At 41.3% G+C, this 20,681-nt stretch overlaps 1 protein-coding gene across 3 annotated transcripts; it reads left to right on the plus strand.

Annotated features, from left to right (window-relative positions):
- The first annotated feature begins 96 nt into the window (after positions 1-96).
- On the plus strand, positions 97-19,639 carry rnf34b (ring finger protein 34b). Of its 3 annotated transcripts, none has more exons than XM_039615935.1 (8): positions 97-232; positions 8,147-8,365; positions 10,290-10,793; positions 14,711-14,773; positions 14,896-15,097; positions 15,200-15,223; positions 15,421-15,462; positions 16,987-19,639. In XM_039615935.1, exons 1-8 carry the CDS (start codon positions 227-229, stop codon positions 17,169-17,171), a joined length of 1,245 nt encoding a protein of 414 aa, XP_039471869.1. In that variant the 5' UTR covers positions 97-226; the 3' UTR covers positions 17,172-19,639. The 3 variants fall into 3 exon arrangements, with proteins under 3 accessions (XP_039471869.1, XP_039471871.1, XP_039471870.1); XM_039615936.1 differs by lacking the exon at positions 97-232 and adding an exon at positions 643-674; XM_039615937.1 differs by lacking the exon at positions 15,421-15,462.
- The last annotated feature ends 1,042 nt before the right edge of the window (positions 19,640-20,681 follow it).

The following is a 20,681-nucleotide window of genomic DNA, read 5'->3' on the forward strand; positions in this document are numbered from 1 at the left end:
GCGTGAACGCCTACTTCGGTGATGTGTCGGGGCGGATTGGCTGCTAAAGATACCAGCGCCCGTGTGCTCTTTGTGATTGGCTGTGGCTCTCTTGGCCATTACGTTATGCTTACTCCACACACACTGGTAGCCGGAGAGAGGGAAGACGTAATGGTTTGATTCCCTGTGCACTTGCAATGGTCGTCGTTCTGACATTACTCGGCAAATTCCTCAGACGAGAGGTGCAATGAAGGTATGTGCCTGTTTCTGCAGCTCGTTTGTGATTTGGATTGTTAACGAGGCTCATGCGGTGCCGTGATGTGCACGGGGTGCTGCATCGAGAAGCAGGGAATATCCCCATCCTAATAATTTCATTTGTGTGCAGTTGTATCAACAGGCTTGAACGCTGCAGACACTCTTTAATTTTTAACTTGCCATCACATTTCATTACTCGCCGCTGTCATTCCAGCGCCTGACAGTCTGGGTTTTCCATTATTTTCCTGTCGAGGGTCCAAGCCTGGAAATGCTTTCCCAACGTCTCCAGCCGTCCTGATAAACACTGGGTACAGTGTGTAGCCTTTTAATGAGCCTGCTTTGACCCCAGAGTGATAGTTCAGTGGACTAAAGTGGCCAGAGCGACATCCATTCATCGTCAGGCTTTAATCCGCTCTAACGAGATAGAGACACTGCGGCCGGTGAGTGAGAGAGCGTGGGGATGTTCGGGAGACGTCTCGGGATACCGAGAGGGTCACCTCTCAGGTCCAAGCTGTGTCAGGCTGTGCAGGAGTCTCCTTCCTCCCAGTGTGCGCTTGTGTATATGCGTGTGTTTGTTTGTGTGCGCCTGTGCTGTAACAGCTACAGGCTGCAGCACAGGAAGGAAAGGTGATGAAGCTGTCTGGCAGCTTAGGACAGATAATGATGAAGACTACCGCGATGATGTCATTGGTCCTCTGGTGGTGGCAGGTTTCTGGTGGCAGTCGGTGTGAAAGGTGAAGTGAAGTGAAGTGAAGGCAGGGCTACAACCAGTCCTATCTTCATTATCACCATCAAACAGCAGCAGCAGCATCAAGGAACGTGAGTGTACACAGTACGAATACCCTCCTGCTGTCGGTGGCAGTTGACACTTAATCATCTGTTACAGCAGTTAAAGCTGACTGGATGATTTTTTTTAAAAGCTCACTGCATGCATCAGTGATTACCTTAAAAGGGAAATGTCCTCCTTTTTGTGAATAAAGCCTCTCTTAGTTCCAGAGGTGCAAAATAACCAAACACATAGCCTTTTAACTCCTCACTAAAGCTCTGCTTTGAATTGGCGTGTCTCTTTTTTTTCTGTGAAATCCTTTTCCTACAATACATAGTGAAATGATATGTTCTTTGTGCCAGGTAAGACTGTTTCTTTAGTCACCCCGAAGTGGCCCAACACACTGAAATAGACAAAGCAAACTTATGGAAGCATCGGCACTGAAATGCTGCAGGGATTTCAGCAGATGGAACATTTTCTGAAACATGCCACTGAAACATTTAAACAGAAGGCCGTTTTAGCTTCTTGCGTGGTTTGTGTGTATGGTCACATTTTCTCACTTTGCAGCATTTCTTGTAAATGTTGAACATGTCTTGGCCCATCACCCCGTCGTCTGTTTTCCTGCACTTTTTAGGCTGCAGTGTGTTGAGGTGGGTTTTTAAAAAATAATTATTTAGGTTTTGCCTGCCAAATTTTTACAGTCAACTCTGAACAAAGTCACTAAAGATTGCTGGATTATTATAATATTTGATGTTTATTTGTGTTATGTAGGTTTTTCTTTCACTAATCCCCCCTTTTTTTTCTTGTTTTGGAGCTATGCTGCTCTTCTGTTTAGCTTTGGATTCATCAGTGTTATTGTAGCTTCTCATTTGGCTCTCAGTGGGTAAAAAGGGAAATATTTTTTCTATAGCTGCAATTAGTGGCGATGCACCCATCTTGAACTTGTGAGCCAATTCTGATGCTTAAAATAACCATTTGGCTGATTACCAAAGAAGTTGTTTGTTTTTGCAATTTTCCTCCTGCGCGCTAAGAAAACAAGGACCTCATTATGAAAAAACTCCCATCATATCACTATCTTCAAACATTGAGCAGGCGCAAAATTTATGTGACACAGCAGAAAAGACATTTTGGCCAGAGTCATCAGTAAATGTCATCCCATTTGCTGGCAGGTTGATGGCAGCGAACAGGGATGATATTGACATTTGGCTGATATATCGGTGCATTTGTAGCTCTTAATGGTTGCTTTTAACTAACTTGGTTTTATGTGCAAGGCCTGTCCTCGTAAAATAGAAGCTGTTTTTGGAGAATAAGTGACCTGGGGTTCAGGTTGAAATCACAGAGGACGTGATTTTTTTGACTGAAAGGCTGTTCTGATAATCATTATTTATTTTATTTTTTTAAATTTTTTGCAGATATTCAACTAAGACTTTTTTTTTCTCTTTTAATGCCTCCCTCCCTCCTCTCCTGTTTATCGCAATATTGTGGCAGATAAGAAAACAGACGGCTTAACTCTGTGAAGTTAATTTTCCCGAGGCACATCATCACTCGCTGTGTCCCGGGAAAGCAAAATGGATGTGACGTTTTATTGACTAATCTGGTTTAAATTGAAAAGCAGCTTTTCTGCCCCTGTGGACGGGACGGCGCTGGGTTGTGTAAGCATGCGTCTCAAAACGGGAAAGACTGCTATGCAGTCTGTGCTGCCAGTGTCATTTTATTCAGAGTTAAACCTCTGACTTAAGTGGTTGGCTTTTTCTTTTTCTTTTTTTTCTTTATTTTGCATTTAAAAATTCTCATTTTCACGGCCATCTCAAAGCCCATACTGGGCATGGTGGGAGTAAATAGTCACAAATCTCTGCTTCCAGTGGATCACACTTCGTTCCAAATGGGACTAAACTCACCTGGGGCTTATTTCTAGACAAAGAAGTCTGAAGCTATAAAGAATCAAAGGGGTGCACAAGATTCCTGGTGATATTTTATGATAGTTTTTATGTTGCAGGACTGCAGGACTCTGTTTCCAGGGCTAAATCCAGCCAAGTCGTCCTTTGCCTTCAGAGTAGACTTTGTCAATTTCACATTTTGTACACACAAATCCAACTTTGCCTGTAGCAGTTTGATTTGCACATGCATATTTCTCCAGACTTTGACATCTGCATCCTCCAGCAGACATCACTGACTGTATTTGTGTCATAATTTAAATGGAAAAATATCACATTTAGCCCCATCATTTTCAGACAAATGTCTAAAGGCGTTAAATCAATTAGTTATTTTTTTTTTCTGAAACCATTATCTCCGGTATAAACAGGCAGCCAGCTGAATTCACTTTTCACAGTGTGAGTGACATTTGCAGTTGATACAAGAGGGGGGAAAAAACTGAAAGAGCTTCAGGAGAGAGAAAGGAAATGAAAAGGCGGGAGAGAGGCGGTGGATGATGGGAGATTAGCATTGAAGGCCCCTTCAATAAAATGTATGACAGTGCACAGTTTTCTCTCAAAAATCCGCATAATAGTCTCTGGTTGGTCCACATGTGCATGCAGACTTGCAGAAGTCAGCCCCAGGTGTCATTTGTATCATTTAGACAGATGTAGCCAGAGTACTTTGGGGGTTTTTTTGTTTAGATTTCACTCCTTTAACAGAGAAACAATATCCACTTTTACAGATTTCCCTCTGTTTATCAAAGCCTTATGCTTACATTACCACAAACATCATTCAGAGGTTCACATTGAGTACTGCTACAAGAAGCCAAGACCCAGCCGATGACTTAATTCAACAATGCAGCGTGCATCAGTGCTTTCCGAGTCCTGCATAGGCTTAAAATACATCTTAAGTTTTGCAGTTGTTTCCTGCAAGGGGGAAAAGGTAAAGGAAGAGGGATGGGGACGTGACATCAACAAAGGTCACCATCGATAATCAAATTATGCTACCAGGGCACTGCAATACATCAGTAAAGCACTGAAGCACTCCCGTTTAAAGTATTTAAAGTTTATTTTCCTTCTAAGCTGAATTCCATTATTATTATTCAATTCCTACATTTCCCATAGTGCAACTTGAGTAATTTTATTATAACCCCATTCTCGTGTTGTTTTTGTAGCTGGCTTGATGCATGTTAGTGTATATCCAAAATGTCAGTCATAAAGACAGAAAATAAAAGTAAAAGCAGTGTCAGAGCGATCAAGTGCTGCAAGTAAAACAAAGTCATTTATGTTAATTATATAGTCCAATTCATGTGCACTTATGTAATTTCAGCTCTGTGTGAGAGTCTCCGCTGCCGCTTTGCTGCTCTGCTGTGCTCTCTGTTTCACTGTGGGGTCAGCGTGTTTGCTTACTATTACATATCCACGTCCAGCGAAAGAGAAGATCTTTTGTTTGAGAGACAGTTCCTTCATTTGATGTTTAGTAGTTCAGAAAGTCATGCACAAACGCTATTACAGTTTGAAGCAAGGTTAAAATTGTCTATCTCAGTATGTGACTCATTTCTCCAGTTTGCGTCAGTCTGTCAGTGACCCATTTAAGCCTCATCTAGGTTCTCATCCCGGTTACACTTGTGGATGCTTGGGCAGTTTTTAAGTTTTGATCTTCTAGGCTCATTTTATGAGGTCGGCTAGCTGTTTGGCCACACAAGGCTCTCCCCTGTGGGTTTTTCTATTTAAATCCATGCCTCTGTTAGATTTTGCTACTTTCACACTTTAAACTTGTGTGTAGGGGCTAGTCAGTGTGATGGCTGAACCCCAGCAGCAGTGTCAGAAATGTGACAGGTGACAGGAATGATAAAAACGCACAGTACAGTATCCCCAGAGGTATTATTCAAGTTAACAGACTGTTGAGTGAAGATAAAACAAACAATACAAAGCACAAAAAAAAAAACCTAAAACGCTGCCCTACATGTAATGTTTGCGCTTGTCACTTGTTTATTCAGGACTTCCTGCCTACAGAGCTCGCAGTGTGCTAATTGAAGTGACACGGGGAACTCGTGCTGCTGGCTTAAAGCCAAATAAGACTGTTTTCATGGCCAGGCTGCAGTGGCTCCTCATCCCGGAGAATGCAGTAAAATTCCTTTTAGTGGCTTCATTCCCTTATGAGAGAGGTTTTATCTAACCGGAGACTTCTTAGCAGCTAACCACGGGGTCAAGTTTATGCCACAGGCGAGTAAGACAAGATTTAGTGTAACTCTGCATAAGAATATCTGGATAAAGTGAGCAGCTTGTGGAGGAATGTACCAAGGACAAGCAGCCATCTAAGAAAAACAAATAAAACTTATATAATAAAATAAAAAAAATGTACTTTTATTATATAGTGGGGTTTTTGTATATGTTTATTGATATATATTTTTTATTATATAACATAATATACTGGTGGATTGGTAGCCAGGTAGATATCTTAATAATGCGTGGATGTATGGTTTGTTTAAGTATTGAGAAGGATACAGTGAGTGAGGCATCTGGGGTCATCCTCTACAACAAGTTTGACAATCAGAAAATTTCAAAATCTCTTGTTTATTTTTTTTACTTTATTTATTTATTTATTTTTACATTTTTTCTACAATATGTAATTCATCCAGTCACATGACAGCAACTCGGCAGATTTTGACATGGTCAGGAGAACCTGCTGGAGTTCAAACTGAGCATCAGGATGAGGAAAAAACATGATTAAAGTGACTGAAGGTGACGTGGTTGTTGGTTCCAGAGTATTGTAGAAAGTGCTGATATACAGGGATTTTTCCACACAGCTACCTCTCAGGTTTACAGAGACTGGTCTGATAAAAGAGAAAATATCCAGTGAGCAATAGTTCTCTGGGCTAGAATATGTTGTTGATGTCAGAGGAGAATGTCCAGACTGCTTTGAGCTGACAGGAAGGAAAAAAAATAACTCAAATTACCCTTTTGTTACAATCAAGGTACACAGAAGACCATCTCTGGGCACACAACAAGTGAAGCGTTGAAGCAGATGGGCTACAGCAGCAGAAGACCACACCGGGTGCTACTCCTGTCAGCTAAGAAAGGAAAATTGGAGATAATTCGGCATAAACAACTGCGAGCTATGCATTCAAGGATTCGGGCTGGTCCTGGTGTAATGATGTACTCAAATGGCCTTCCACAGTCATCAGATCTCAATCCAATAGAGCACCTTGGGGATGTGGTGGAACCGAGATTCACATCATGGATGTGCAGCAGCTGCATGATGCTAACATATCATGTCAATATGGACCATATGGAGCAGAATCTCTGAGGAAAACTTCCAGGTTTTTGGAAAGACGAAACAATCTCTTCAAAATATCACCTCGGGCTGAGAGTAATGGAGGAAGACATTTTCCTCCATACTTCATTTTACAGGCTAAACAATTTATCAGTTAACTGAAAAATAATGAAACAGTTGATGGCATGTGAATTAAGTAGTAGCCTTAAAAAATATTAATTGAAATCGGGCAAAATTGTTATTCATTAATTTAATGACAGACATGCAGGCAGGGAGACAGAAAGATTAATGGTGCCTACCGGAAACAGTCATTCATTCAATTAATGAGATTAGTTAATGATTTGAACTGTGGAGCTGGTGGAAGTAGACTTTTCCTCTGCGCGTCCCGAGTCCACATTTAGTGAGTCTTTGCTAAGATTACATAACGCCATCCTTAAGTCAGATCACAGGGTGTTTGTGACAAGTCGGAGCAGAGGGCTGTCTTAAGAAAAGATGTGGCAGGATCCCGTGAATTCCTTTGTTTTTCCACATGGAGCCATGAACCAAAGAGGGCTTACATTATGCTCATGTCAGCTATTGATTCAGCAGGCTGGGGAACAACAGAAGACATATTCTCTCCTCGCTGTCCTCCCCCCTCCTTCCTCCCCGCATCAGTATGCTCCAAGGAGCCGTAGCTCCCATCGCACCATCTTTGCTCCCCGTCTCTGGGCCGTTTTTGAGATCTGCAGACACATCCGATTTATTCTTTTTGCGTGGGGCATTTGCTTTAATTTTACATATACCAACTTAAGTCTGGAAGCTACCTCGGGACATTTAGAGTATGTATTTACATCCATCTCTTCCCATTTGAGCCACACAAGAATAGCCGTTGTATGACTTGGACTCTTTTAACGTGGCTCAAAATAAATTAAATTTATAAATTTAAGCCACAGCGCTGTTGCTGAAAATGTCATTAATATATTTTTGAGACGTCTTCTTTCTAATTATCTCTGACCTGCAGGAGCACTCTCAATAATGTGCTTCGCTTCTCTCTCTTTCCGGTCATTGATCTCCCCTAAGCACAGTGTATTACTCAAGTGTCGTACTGTAGTTTGATATTTTATATGGGTCTTTATGCAATATTGTACTTTATCTTTATTTGTTTCATAACTTTGTAGGTTCTAATTAATAGTACAGTTTTTTTTTTTTTTTAACTATAATTAGTAAAGAAATTATGGCGTTATGATGTATTAAGATAAGATCATACTTAATTAATCTTCACAAGCCACCCAGAGGTGTAGTTTTAAAGTAATTAAAGTTGGCTCTACCTTTATCTGCTCCAATGTTAATGCTGTTTCTACAACGTAGGTTCTATTATTCAGACATTTGAAAATAAGTTAAAAGACCTAAGTGCTGTTCTGCTCTTCCCTAGCTCCATATTTTTGTTTCTATCGGGGGGTTCAACTGAGCTACAGTTCAAAATAATCCTTATTTATCCTGCTGACCTAAGTGCAGCCCCTCAGTTTATCAAATCCCCGAAACTAACCGTTTTCGCTCCTCTTGTCTTTCATGCAACTCTGCCAACAGAAGGGCACAAATACAGGGCAGCTGGCCTGCAACCATTGTGACTCGCATGGTGTGGGTCATACCATGCGTGGAACATGCACATGAATGCCAGGGCATAAAGTTTTCCTTCGCATTGTAACGTTGTTGATCCATGTTTTTAATTTCACTTGTATGTGGTTTTAATGTTGTGGCTGATCAGCATTTATACTTGGTATAAATATGAGGGGAAAATGTTTTTATTATTACATTATCACATTTGACTGAAAAAGAATTTAAAATAAATTGTCATCCTCAAAAAGTCATTAAATTTCATCGATGATAATACTTAAGTACTGTATAAACTTCTGTACTAGATGTCTCTAAAAGTCATATCTAAGTCACGTGGGTGTATTTCTGTCTGTGTTGTTATAGGCAGGAGCATCGTCCATGTGGGCGTCATGCTGCGGGCTGTTGAACGAGGTGATGGGCACGGGCACGGTGCGGGCCCAGCAGCCGGGGTTTGGAGCAGGCGCGGGGCCCTTTCGCTTCGCCCCCAGTGCTGGGTACTCCACCTACCCCCCCACCAGCTCAGGGAGCGCCGGGCAGCTGTGCAAGGCCTGCGGACTGGCCTTCTCGGTCTTCAGACGCAAGGTAAACACGGATGTCAGCGAGTGAGATGTGACTAAGCAGTAAGTGGAGCCCATCCCAGCTGTCTTAGGGCGAGAGAGTCACATCATGCCTGTGCTATATAAAAATGAACTCGCAGAGACTGCAAAGGTGCAAAGTAATCCCTCACACTCAACATTTTACACACCTTTTTTCAGCCTTGTAATCATTCTGTGCGGTTGTGAGCAGCGACTTTTTCTTCCTCGTGCATTCAGGAAAACGCATCCTAAAGTTCGGAGTCATCTTTTTTTTTTTTTTTTTTTTCTTTTAAATCCTGCAAAACATTTAGAAGTTTCTCAACCAGGTTGAGTCAACCTTAAAATCATATTTCTTGTATTTTAATATAAACCAGATGTTTACCAAATGTTGCTTTTCTTAATCAGCACAATCATTAATTTGAGATACCTTTTAATTTAAGGAGCAAGGCCAAATTTTCACTCTTCTGTTCTCATTTTCATTTTCTCCTCAGTTCTCATGGCTCTCATTAGTACATGGAGATCTGCCCAGCTCTGGGGTGCCCCCACCAGTCCTCAGCGAGGCCTTCCCCAAACCGCAGTCTTAGGCATAGATCCATCTTTGTTACAGCAGCTGTTCTCTTACAAGAAACGTTGTCAATCTAATTGGTCCCTGTTAGTGAAGAGTAATATTATTCAGACTGGTCTTTGATACTTGTCTAAACAGCACTCTGAAGATCAATATCCATCCCATTTTGGTGCAAGTCAAGAACATTGTTTTGCACTATTGACAGAAATCCTTTAAATAAAAGCTCGAGCAGTGCATGATGAGGCAATTGTATTCTTTTCCTACTTTTAAAACTTTTCAGAATGTGAATATTAGCCTCCACATAAACGTAGCCATTGAGAACTCACGGGCTTGTCTCTCTTTGACGTCTCTAAACTCTAAAACTTCAGATTTTTGAACATTTCATAGTTTTTATTCCTCTAATGTGTATTTATTCGCTGGTTTCTGCAGCAAACGTGCTGTTTTAGAGTAAAACTATTTTTAAGAGGACTCGGCTAAACAGCTTACCTGGTTGTGTTAGAATGTGTGCCGTACCTTTCCAGGGTCTCTGCACAGCTCAACATGTTAGCATGGCAGAGTTTTATCTGCCTGGCAGTCAGACGGACTGATTAAAACTCGTCCTCTTTCCACGCAGCTTCACAGATGCCGGGTTGACTTCCATTTCACTGTCAGCGTGGTATTTTTCTAGTATCTTTAGAAAAAGAAGGGGGAAAAAAACCTGCTGGGGGATTAACAACAACTGATTGAAGCAAAGTATCTGTTACGGTGCAAATGTGCTTCTTGTGGACCAGGAGCACATTTGTGCACAAGCGATAAGAAAATGTTTACAGCCGTGGCCGACCCGCTTTCCTGCCCATTTGAAGTGTCAATCTACTCAGAGGCTCTGTATCAGGAGACAGTGTTAAGCCTGTTAAATGTCAAACATCACCAGGAGCTACAGATGGTTTACGTCTCTTTTCTGGACTCTCTTTCCTAGAAATGACTGGGCACTGTTTCAGATGGGACTCTGTGTTCGTGGTTATTAAGGTTTCTCTTTGTCAGGGCGATTCAGGCAGAGCCAGGCGACTCCTGCATGCAGTATTTAAATAAGTGGCTATATGGGGACGTGGCTGCACTCAGTACTGATTAAAAGGAATGTCGGTCAAAAGCTAAACTTTGCCCATTTTTCATAGGTCTAATCTGATTAGATTTCTTTCTGAAGGTGGTTCCCTTATTTTTTTTAAAGTGGCATAAATGGAAAAGAGTTTATAAGTTAACAGGCCAGACATCATCACCCTTATGTTGCTGAAAAAGAATAACTTCAAGAACAAGTTTGTTTGCGTCAGTCAGAAGAGAAAGAATAACTGATCACATCGCATCTGTCTTTCAATCTCTCCTCCCCCTGCAGCACATCTGCTGTGACTGTAAGAAGAGCTTCTGCGCTCTGTGCTCGGTGCTGCAGGAGAACCTGCGCTGCTGCACGACGTGCCACCTCCTGCGCGGCACGGCCTTCCAGCGGCCTCGGCTCATGCAGCTCAGGGTGAAGGACCTGCGCCAGTATCTGCTGCTGCGCAACATCCCGACCGACACATGCAGGGAGAAGGAGGACCTGGTGGACTTGGTGCTCTGTCACCAGGGCGCGAGGCAGACCCCGAGACCGGTGATGGAGGAGGATGAGGAGGATGAAGAGGAGGAGGAGGATACACACGAAGAGGAGGAGGAGGAGGAGGAGGAGGAGGAAGAAGAGGAGGAAGATGAAGGGGGAGATGACACAGACAGCCTGCACTCGCTCCCGCACTCACGTGCCGCCTCGCCCCCTTCCGCGACGCGCTCCACCTCTGAACAGTCGGTCCTCTCCGCCTCTCAGGGAGACGTGCTCAGCCCAAGTGACAGCTCAGGGACCACCAGCCAGGTCTGTGCTCACAAACACACCGCTTTCATTCACAGTGTGTCAGCATGTGGAGCCTATACAGCGAGCATCCTCCCAGCCGCACATGCACAAGCATCATTCCCTGATTTACATCCGCCATACTTCCTTCACATCTGTCCTCATTCTGTCCGAGATAATTAATTTCAGAGGTGAAATCAACATATTAAGTTTCAGAGTGGCTGTTTTAACTTCTTCTCTTTTTAACTCTCTAACAAACAAGCACTCTCGTGTGCATAGAGGGCTTAGATGTCTGTTTCATTTGATTTCATGCTTTACTCTTTCCTTTGTGCTGCCTTCTTTTCTTTTTTTTCTGGTCTTGTTGCTTTGTTATGAATGAAAAATCTACTCCATTGAAGGGAAAAAAGGTTAACTCTCCTCCTTAGTACTGGTGCAGTGTTCAGCAAAATATCCATGTGACAGCTGCAAACAGCTGTGTTAGCTATGTGTGCTAGCTCTGTGTGTAAGTGCAAAGCCCTCGGACCAGCCAGCAAGGCAGATTAAGCCCTTTGCCTTTTTTTTAGTTCTGTTACATGGACTGAGCCTGTTATGTAACAGGAGCACAGGTTGAAAACTCCCCACAGCGTCACAGCTGCAACCAAACAGCAGAAACACCACTGTACACTCCTCCTCTCATCTCTTCATGGGATGGGCACTGTGCAGATTTTAGTTTGTGGCACTTTAAATTTCTTACCACCAAATTTTGACACAAATACTACAAAGACAGTCAGACAAGAAAGCACAAGTCATCTGAGACATTTGTGTTAACTTCATGAATTATTGAGAAAAAAATCTGTCAAAATTTGGGCGGTCCAACTAGATTTCACTCTAAGGAACAGCGATCACCCCAAACTGCACTCTCAGACTAGACATATGTAGGATATGGGGCTTTTGGGGGGTGAAGTCTGAGCTAATCTAACGTATGTACCGGATATATTTGTGCCATGGTCTTCCTAAAATATACCTCATCATTAAAATCAACTGAGAATTAACAGACATCACTGCCAATAAAAGTTTGGTGGCAGATGAAATCTCCAAGTATAGTTACAAAAGCTCAGTGAATTAACATAAAGACACACAGTCACTTTATTAGGTACATCTGATTTTTGCTGTTTGAATATCAGCAATCACATGACAGCAAATCAGTGCATTTAGGCCTTTAGACAAGGTCGACAGCCTGCTCAAGTTCAGAGCATCAGAATGGCGAGCTGACCATCTCAGAAACTGCTCGGATTTTCCTGCACAATCATTTCTACGGTTTACGGAGAATTGTCTGAAATAGAGAAAATATCCAAGAATCTGCAAACCTCTGGGCAAGAAGATGCCAGAGGTCAGAGTAGAATAGCCTGATAGGAAGGCAACTGTAAGTCAAGTAACCACTAGTTAAAACAAAGGTATGCAGAAGAGCATCTCTGAGCATGCAACACATCAAAACTTGAAGCAGATGGGCTACAGTGGAGTCTCTATTTCTGCTCCAGCAGAAGGAGCAATGAGTGACAAGGATGCCCGGTGCTGGAGTTGGCACCATTTCAGTAGGACAAGCCCCACAGATCCTGCATGTTGCAGACATAATGTTGAGATCTGTGGGGTTGTGAAATAATTCCTGTTTACAGACATCCATAGGAAAATTATACTTTCCTAAAGAGTTTCAGGTCTCACACTGAAGATAAAATGTTGCTGGTGTTGTAAGCCAGAGAGTCTGCTGGAGTTTATAAAAAAAAAAAACAAGATAATGTCCCTCGTGTGGTATCTGCTTTTGTTTGTTTTGTTTTTTTTAAATGACAGTGTCCACTTTGCTCAGGACTCTGCTTTGTGATTGATTGACATCACTGTGGTTAGGTCCATTATTCATATACAATCTATTAGCTTTAGCTTCTGAAACTACAAATTGCAGTGAAATACCTTTTTGGGTGATGCAGTTTTTTGTGTGATAATGCAAAGCCACTGCATGAACTGAGTAAGATTTTCATGCTCACTTAGATATTCAAACTCTCGAGTTGATACCACTTCAACCATTTTCACAAAAAAAGGACCGTACACATCGTTGCTTTTAATGAATAACCCATTTTCTCTGAGGCGATGTTTGGGGGATATTGGTGTCACTTTTCAGACTGGAGCTGGAAAATACACTGAATATCAAAGAAAGGGGAGGAAATTGGATCAGTTGCTTTGAGATTTAACATTTCAGTGCACAGGATGATTGACAGGATTGCAGGATAATCTTAAGTTTTATCACAATATAATGTCAAAACTAGAAGCCTATTTGTTTGACAAGATGCCGTAATTTCTCTTTTGAATTACCTTGACATTTGTAGCTCTCTAGCATGAGATATGACGATACCGGCATCCGTCCAGGAGGTTATGGCCCTTGAAAATGTCTGGGCATTGTTTGCTAACATTTGGCATCAAATCTATGAATCAGTAAGCATGTGATGGAACCTGACACATTTCAAGGAAATCCTCCTGTGCAGAGCCAAAATAAAAAATATCTAGCCCGTGTATGTTTTGTTGTACACAAAAGCCTTCTGAACGTTTTGTCTTACTATAATAATATTGTTTCTGCTTGTGCTTCTGCAGCCTTGCTGGTTAATTCAAGTGCTTTCTAGTACTTTTTTGTCATTATGATGGCTGAATAAAATCTAACATCATTCATGTGCTCCACTGAGGTTCAGCTCTCTGTGAGAGTCGAGACTGCAGCTCATGTTTGTGTCTCTGAGGAGTGCCGTCTGAGCAAAAGCACGATGTCTGCACAAAGCGTTAGGCACCTAGCAGCGCTGCTGATGGATTCATTATTAACACATCTTTACTCAAGAAAGACGATGGTCTGCAGGAATGTGCTGAAGCAGAGAGAGGGAGTTTAGTTTTTATGGTCTAGAAGGAGAGGCGCTGAACTCAGTGGTATCAATTAGAGCTTATTTCAGTGCCTCACGAGTTCGTTTTGTCACACAGATAAAAGAACAAAGAGGGCAATATCAGCAGTGATAACACAGAGCTACACAAAACAGAGCCTAAACTCTTCTGTATCTCCTTTCTCTTTATTCTCTTATTAAATACAGCAAATTCCAGACCTCCACCTTCAAAGAGAATAATTAACTGCTGAGCTAAGAGGAGCTGTGACAGTGTTTAAACATCTCTGTTCATTCATTGGCTATCTGAGCAGTTAAAGTCACGGATAGCGGTAAAGTAATTTCTTTTATCGTGGCAATGATGAAACCTTGTCACACAGAGCAGGAACGATTTATTTTATTATGCTTTCTGCCTTAGAACTCCATAAAGGTTTTAGATTGGTTGCTTTAACCAAAAGAGGTCTAAGCCATCAGGTAAAATGGCAAAGTATGTAATGTTTATCTCTGCAGTGTCTTTTTTTTAACTGCAATAACCGAGTGGTTCTTGTATAGAACCTTTATTGTGATGTAACATTTTATGCATTCATTCAATAGTGTTGTAGCACATGTATTCTGAAAGAATAGGTTGTTCTAACAAAAAGTCATGTATATAACTTCAATTTAGTTTTATTTATGTAGCACCAACACAACAGTCGAACTCAAGGCGCTTTATATTATAAGGTAAAGACCCTACAATAATACAGAGAGAACTCCAGTAATCAGATGGCCCCCTTTGAACTAGCTTTTGGCAACAGTGAAGGAAAAACTCCCTTATAACAGGAAGAAACCTCCAGTAGAACCAGGTTCAGCGAGGAGCATGAATGTGCATTATATACCTGAGATTGTTAAAGTATTTTTACACAGGGAAAAGAACTAATATGGGATGTGCATTAGATCTTATGAGTTAAACTACGAAAATCAGTCATTGTCTTTGGTATTTATCTTAACGAGTTCAAAATCATTGTGACAGTTTGATCTGACTTAAATTAACCTGACTGTTTGTCTCCACTCACACAGGAGCATGATGATACTCCAACAGCATCCCTCTTGAACCTGGAGCCCACGGAAAGTCTCATAGAGGTGTGATACCCGCTTTCGTGCACACCTACAGCGTTGAACTGTCCTTATCCTTAAAGTCAAAGGAAATGCTATCCTGCTGCTCTGTAAGTGATTACGGCTCTGCTGCTGTGTGTGGATTGCAGGTCAGTCCGGCGACACAAAGGAGGATCAGAGCCTCTCTGTCTGATCTCGACAACGAAGAGGCGATAGAAAACCTGTCCGTCCGCCAGCTGAAAGAGATTCTCGCCAGGAACTTTGTCAATTACTCTGGCTGCTGCGAGAAGTGGGAGCTGCTAGAGCGAGTGCATCGACTCTACAGAGAAAACGAGCAGAACAGGAAATCAAGTGAGCACTTTGAATTTTCATTGTTTCTTACAAATTACAAATTTCACTATTTTTATTTTTTTTCTTGACGAACACATTTTTTTCATTCTCCTTGTGCTTTAGTGGAAAATGTCAACATAACTGCAGGTAATTTACTTTTAATTATGTCTGTTCATCTGTGTTTACAACATTGCATTTATGCCACTGATGCGCTATAATTATGTGAAGAAGCATTTAATGCAAAAAAAACCTGCTTTAGTTGCTGCTTCACTTTTTATATTAATGAGCAAGTTCACTTCCCCCAAACTAATCTTCTTTGTTACTGCCCCTTCTTAACTATAAAGTGGTTGCATATCCTCCACCTCTCTGCAACAGTGGAGTTGGAGGTAAGATGTTTTTCTTAAAAAAAAAAAAGCCACATCACACACTATTTCCATCTCCTCCATGATCGCCATTGTACTGATACTGCATTTGCAACTCATCTGATAGACCAGTAAAGGCATGCTGCAGCTGCTTTTACTCACCCCGTCCTTTACCATCTTCCTGCTTGTTGTGATGTTGCAACAATGCTTTTTATTAAGTCATTATTTCCTGTCTGGTTCGGTGTCTCAGCATTCTGTCACTCGTGTTTCTTCTCCTGTGTGTCATGTCTGTTTATTCTGAAGGACAGCCTCTCGTGCCGTTAATGCCCTCTTTAAGGGCTTTTACCTCGTGATGAGCCGTCATGGTGCTTCAGTGGCAGCATGTCTTCAGGTGTAATTGCATTGTCAAGCTTCCTCGTTGACATGAAGGGCTTGCGGATCACATTAGCTCCTCTTATTAGTCAGCTGTGCACAGGCAGCAGACAGGCTGCAGCTGCATTGGTCTTTTCCTGTCACGCTAGATGTGAGCAGCAGGACCCAGATTTAGGCCAGTCAGCTGATCAGTCAGCAATCATTTAAGTGCTAGTAAAACCAGAGCACTGATACAATTTGCCGCTGTGATTTTAAATGGTTTTGATGGGAGAGGCTGTCTGCCTACCATCAGCATGTGTTGATCATTATGCATGGCTCTGTTCACAAGCTGTCACAGGACGGCTCAGCGGTTTCCTTTTGTTAGTGTCGATATTTTATCTCCATCTCAAATAAATAAAACCCCTTCTTTTCCCCTGTACATGGAAACATTTAGTACAGACAGGTTTATGTTGCTCTATTTGGCACCTCTAGAAATGTCTGCTAGAACTAGGTCTGCTAGTTCAGTTAACCATACAGAAGGCCATATTGTTTGCATTATACAGGGCTCCAAAAGGAACTAACACCACAAAGACAGTCAAGCAAGCCTTGTTGGCATTGACCTGTCAATCAAAGTTGCCGTAGCCCTAATAATGCCTATCTTTAATCCTTAATCAGATTTAAATGAGTTGGCAGCATTTTGTGGCATTTTAGAGCTTCACCCATTTTTAGCACCTCAGTACTGGCTTCACTATTTCAGTCCCAGAAGAGGAAAGACCACATGCTTTTAAGTTTTTTAGTTTAGTTTTTTTGTTCTTTGTGTTTTTTTACTTTGGCATGGAAAGTGCAGGCATTAGATTAGTCCAAGAACTAACTTTTTACCAATTAAAATGAACGGTAATATTTTTAATAGCTGGAGACGGAGAGCTTCCACCTCACAAGAAGTGTAGATATAAATATCTGCAATAAAACTTTTTACTTAGGCAAAGTACTTTATCATTTTAAATAACATCTTAAACCCACAGGGAGTGCAGGGCTGTAGTTTATTGGGCCAAACATTGGTGATGGTGTTTGTGCTTATTATTCTGTCTTGCATGTGCACCTCAATGCTGATCTCCATACACTCTTATGAGCCCACAGCACAGAAGGATTGCTTATTGAAAATATTTATTTTTTATATATATATATTCCCATCCACAGATGGCGTCAAAGCTCAGCTGGCAGCTGATGAAAACCTGTGTCGCATCTGCATGGATGCCATCATCGACTGTGTGTTACTGGAATGTGGTCACATGGTAACTTGCACCAAATGCGGAAAGAGGATGAGCGAGTGCCCCATCTGCAGGCAGTATGTTGTGCGGGCCGTGCATGTCTTCAAGTCTTAAAACTCAGTGCGTGCGTGGGTTAGTGGGTGAGTGTCGGAGCGGCTCTCAGGCGTGGCCCGAGCCCTGAATTTATCACTGAGAATGAACTGCTGTGCATGACGTCTCACAGGGCCTAATGCTGCAGCAGGCGTGAGCAACTTCTCGGTCTTAAAAACCAGACTGTTGCCTCTGGCCTACCACGGTTTGCCCCCTGCCCTCCTTACTAACTTATGTTCCAGTCCCCCTTTCTGCACCCTGGTGGACCGGCATCGGCTGCATCGGGACTTTCATTTTCTCTGTCTTTGGTCTGTAAAACACACAGGAGAAGCCCCTGCCATCACGTTGTACTCGCCAGTGTCTGTTTAGATTCGACCCACAAGAGAGGAGCGGGCAGGAGGTGGTCCTGCGGATACTTGAAGTGGACCACCTTGTTATTTGTGGGGAAGAGAAGCAGTTAAAATATAAGATCCCAGGGTTAGAGTCAGTATGGTTTACACAGTCATGCCACATGGCATTGTGTCATTCTCCTTCAGTGTTTTTTTTTTTTTTTTTTTTTTGTTTCTTTGTTTCTTTTTAGGATGTGCAATATCAGAAAAAAGTAAAAAATAAAAATAAAAAAAAGAGAAGTGTTCTTAGAAAATATTTATTATGCACCAGGTCGTCTCACACAGGAGCATGTAGGGTGCCAAAAAAGATCATGCCTTGAGTTGATATTTGGTTAAGATTTCACAGTATAAGCATCACATAACCAGCAAGCTTGGTGTGATACTTTATTCTTATTTTTCCATTTACTCAAATGAACTTTGGGGAAACAGAGTGTGTACACGTGAGCCGGTTAACGCTTACTGTGTGAAGGATCTTTTCTCGGTTGTCTCATCCAAGACTCCTGCAGTTTGCCGGTTGGTTAAGTCACAGTGTACATTCCTGCTAGATCTACTGTGCGAATGTTTATTCAGACAACGACAACAAAATGAACTCAAGGCCCACTTTCAAGCTTGTTGTAGAGCTTTTTGCTGCATTTTACAGTCTCTGTAATGTGATCGTTCATTGATTTGCCATTGAGATGTTCCTTGATGTCACATGACCTAAGGTGGGAGATCATGTGAAAGGCCTCCTTCTCCTGTTTACGTTTTATTTCCCCGCGTCCTTTCTCCTACTGGTCCATTTCTCCTCACAGTCATCGTTAAATGTACCTTAGGAGCTAAACTGATTTATAAATGTCACACGTCCACTAGTGATTATAGACAGGATGCACGTAAGACAGTTTTATTCCATCATCTTACAGTAACTCTAACACAGTGGAATATAATTTAACTGCAAAATTGTGTAGCAGTTGTTACCAACTACGTTTCCTGATACAAAAAAGCAGAAGAGATAACATATCACTTATCCATGAATGACTTAGAAGATGATTAAATCAACAACTGTAACACAGCTACAAATGCACAACTATGCTAATCAGTTTAAGTCTTCTCGCATTTTACCTGCTTCTAAGGGAATTTTTTTGTGGACAGTAGAACCCAGTCTGGCTGACAAATGATCCTGCTGTGCAGCACATCATAAATAAGTGATGTTGCCTAATAGGACTGACACTATGGAAGCAAGGGTTTCTCATTTGGCGGCTTCTGTACTCAAATCTCTCTCCCATCTTCGCCAGGAGGAGCTGAGAGGTGAGGACGACACAGAAGCGAATGAAGCGAGCAGCTTCATTTAATGAAAACAAACCCATGACATGCTGCTGGATGCCCCAGTAGGTGGTACTAAGTGGACCTTGAGTTTAGCCCCTATATTTATCTACATTTTAAAGTTGGTTTAGTTTTCTATAACTTTCACCAAGCAATACCGTTTCATTTCCAAATTGATCACTTGTTTTTGTCGTCCTTTTTAATGTCAGATCGTAGGAAGGTAACAGGTGCTACTCCTTTTTTTGTTTTGTTTTTTGAGTGAAACTTCCTCACGCAGACGTTTTGCCACGTCATTTCCAAATATCCATCACACAGTAAGAGGCAGCCTGATTTACTTTAACCTGTTATGCAAATAAAACATTTTGTTCTTGTCACGAGATCCAGTTAACTCGGATGTCACTGAAGTATCTGTGTGTACAGTATGCCTGTGGTAAATAAAATAACTGCAATTTAATCGCTGTTAAGTAAATTGCATAGATAGCTTTTATTGTTGTTTACTGATACTTTATTAAATGTATATTTTTCCATTTACCTTGGAGTTGACATGATTAAAAATTCTAATCATTACAAAGGTTTAAAAAAAAAAGAAGAAGAATTTACTGTTTTTCAGAATGTATTTCTGCTGGTTATGGTCACATGAGTTTGATCATGTCTCTCACTATTAAAGTTGCATCATAGTCTTGCTTTCTACAACCTTTCTGTTGTCTTCTGCTTCCAATTCACTCGCACCATGCGATGTAACAGTCGCTGTTACTCTGTCAGTTTGTTGTTGCTGCTGTCTCTCAAAGATGTCACTCACGGGCAGCTAAGGTATTATCAGAGTGAGAGCGCATCATAAGCACTCGTAATCCTGGATCTTTATATTTTTGACTGTTCAACCTTTTTATTTTGGTAATCAAGATATTAAAAAAAAAAAAAAATATTTATTAGATTCAATAAAATGCAGTACTACAAACCAGAATGTAAAACCCTGCTTTTCATTTTCTAAAACTGTGATATTCTCGCTGATTGATATACTGTCTAAAAGTCATGAGCCAATCCATGACTGATAGTGTTTTCTATCCAGGTATGCTTTTACTGCATTGGCAGTGTGTTTGGGATCATTACAATACAAAAAAATTAAGTTAATCAGACCCTTGCCAGAAAATATTGCAACTATAGTGCCAATAGTTTGGGAGTAAAAATGTTGTTGGAGTAAAAATACTTTTGTATGCCTGTCAAACTGTGTTATCTTGGAATTTATTTCCCAAGAAATGGGAACAAATAATGAAAGAAAAAAACACTTTTCTGTGAAAATGGTTCCAGACAAGGACTGGACTTGAAATTACTGAAAAAGTAAAGTAAAATTGTATTTATATAGCACCTTTCAAGAAAAAGATAACACTTTCCTTTTTTGTGAGTCGCTTGTTAACTAAAAGCAAATCTAAAAAGTTTTTAGTGGCTCCCTTAAAGAGTGTACAGATTTCAAGCTTAGAGGGAAAGTGCTCTAGAGTCTGGGGGCCGTGGTGGGAAAATCCTTCCCACCATGTCTCCTTTAGTTTTCAGGCTTGTATAATGTACAGCAAGCCCTGATTCACAAGACCTCGGGGACCTGCTGGGGATGTATGGCTGTAAAAGCTCACTGATGTAACCTGGTGCTTGTCCATCAAGAGCTGTAAAGTCAGAACCAGGCACTTATTCAGGATATGCAGCTTAGAAACAAAAAAAGAGAGATAATATAAGTGAATATATAGCAAATGCCCTCAAAGCTGCTCAAAATGTGCTGAAGAGGGAGCAGATATAATAGAAATAATAACGGTCCTAGTACAGAACCTTGTGGCACATCATAGCTAAAGGAAGACGACAA

The sequence above is a fragment of the Oreochromis aureus genome, linkage group 7, assembly GCF_013358895.1.
Source record: "Oreochromis aureus strain Israel breed Guangdong linkage group 7, ZZ_aureus, whole genome shotgun sequence".
NCBI classification, from domain to species: domain Eukaryota; kingdom Metazoa; phylum Chordata; class Actinopteri; order Cichliformes; family Cichlidae; genus Oreochromis; species Oreochromis aureus.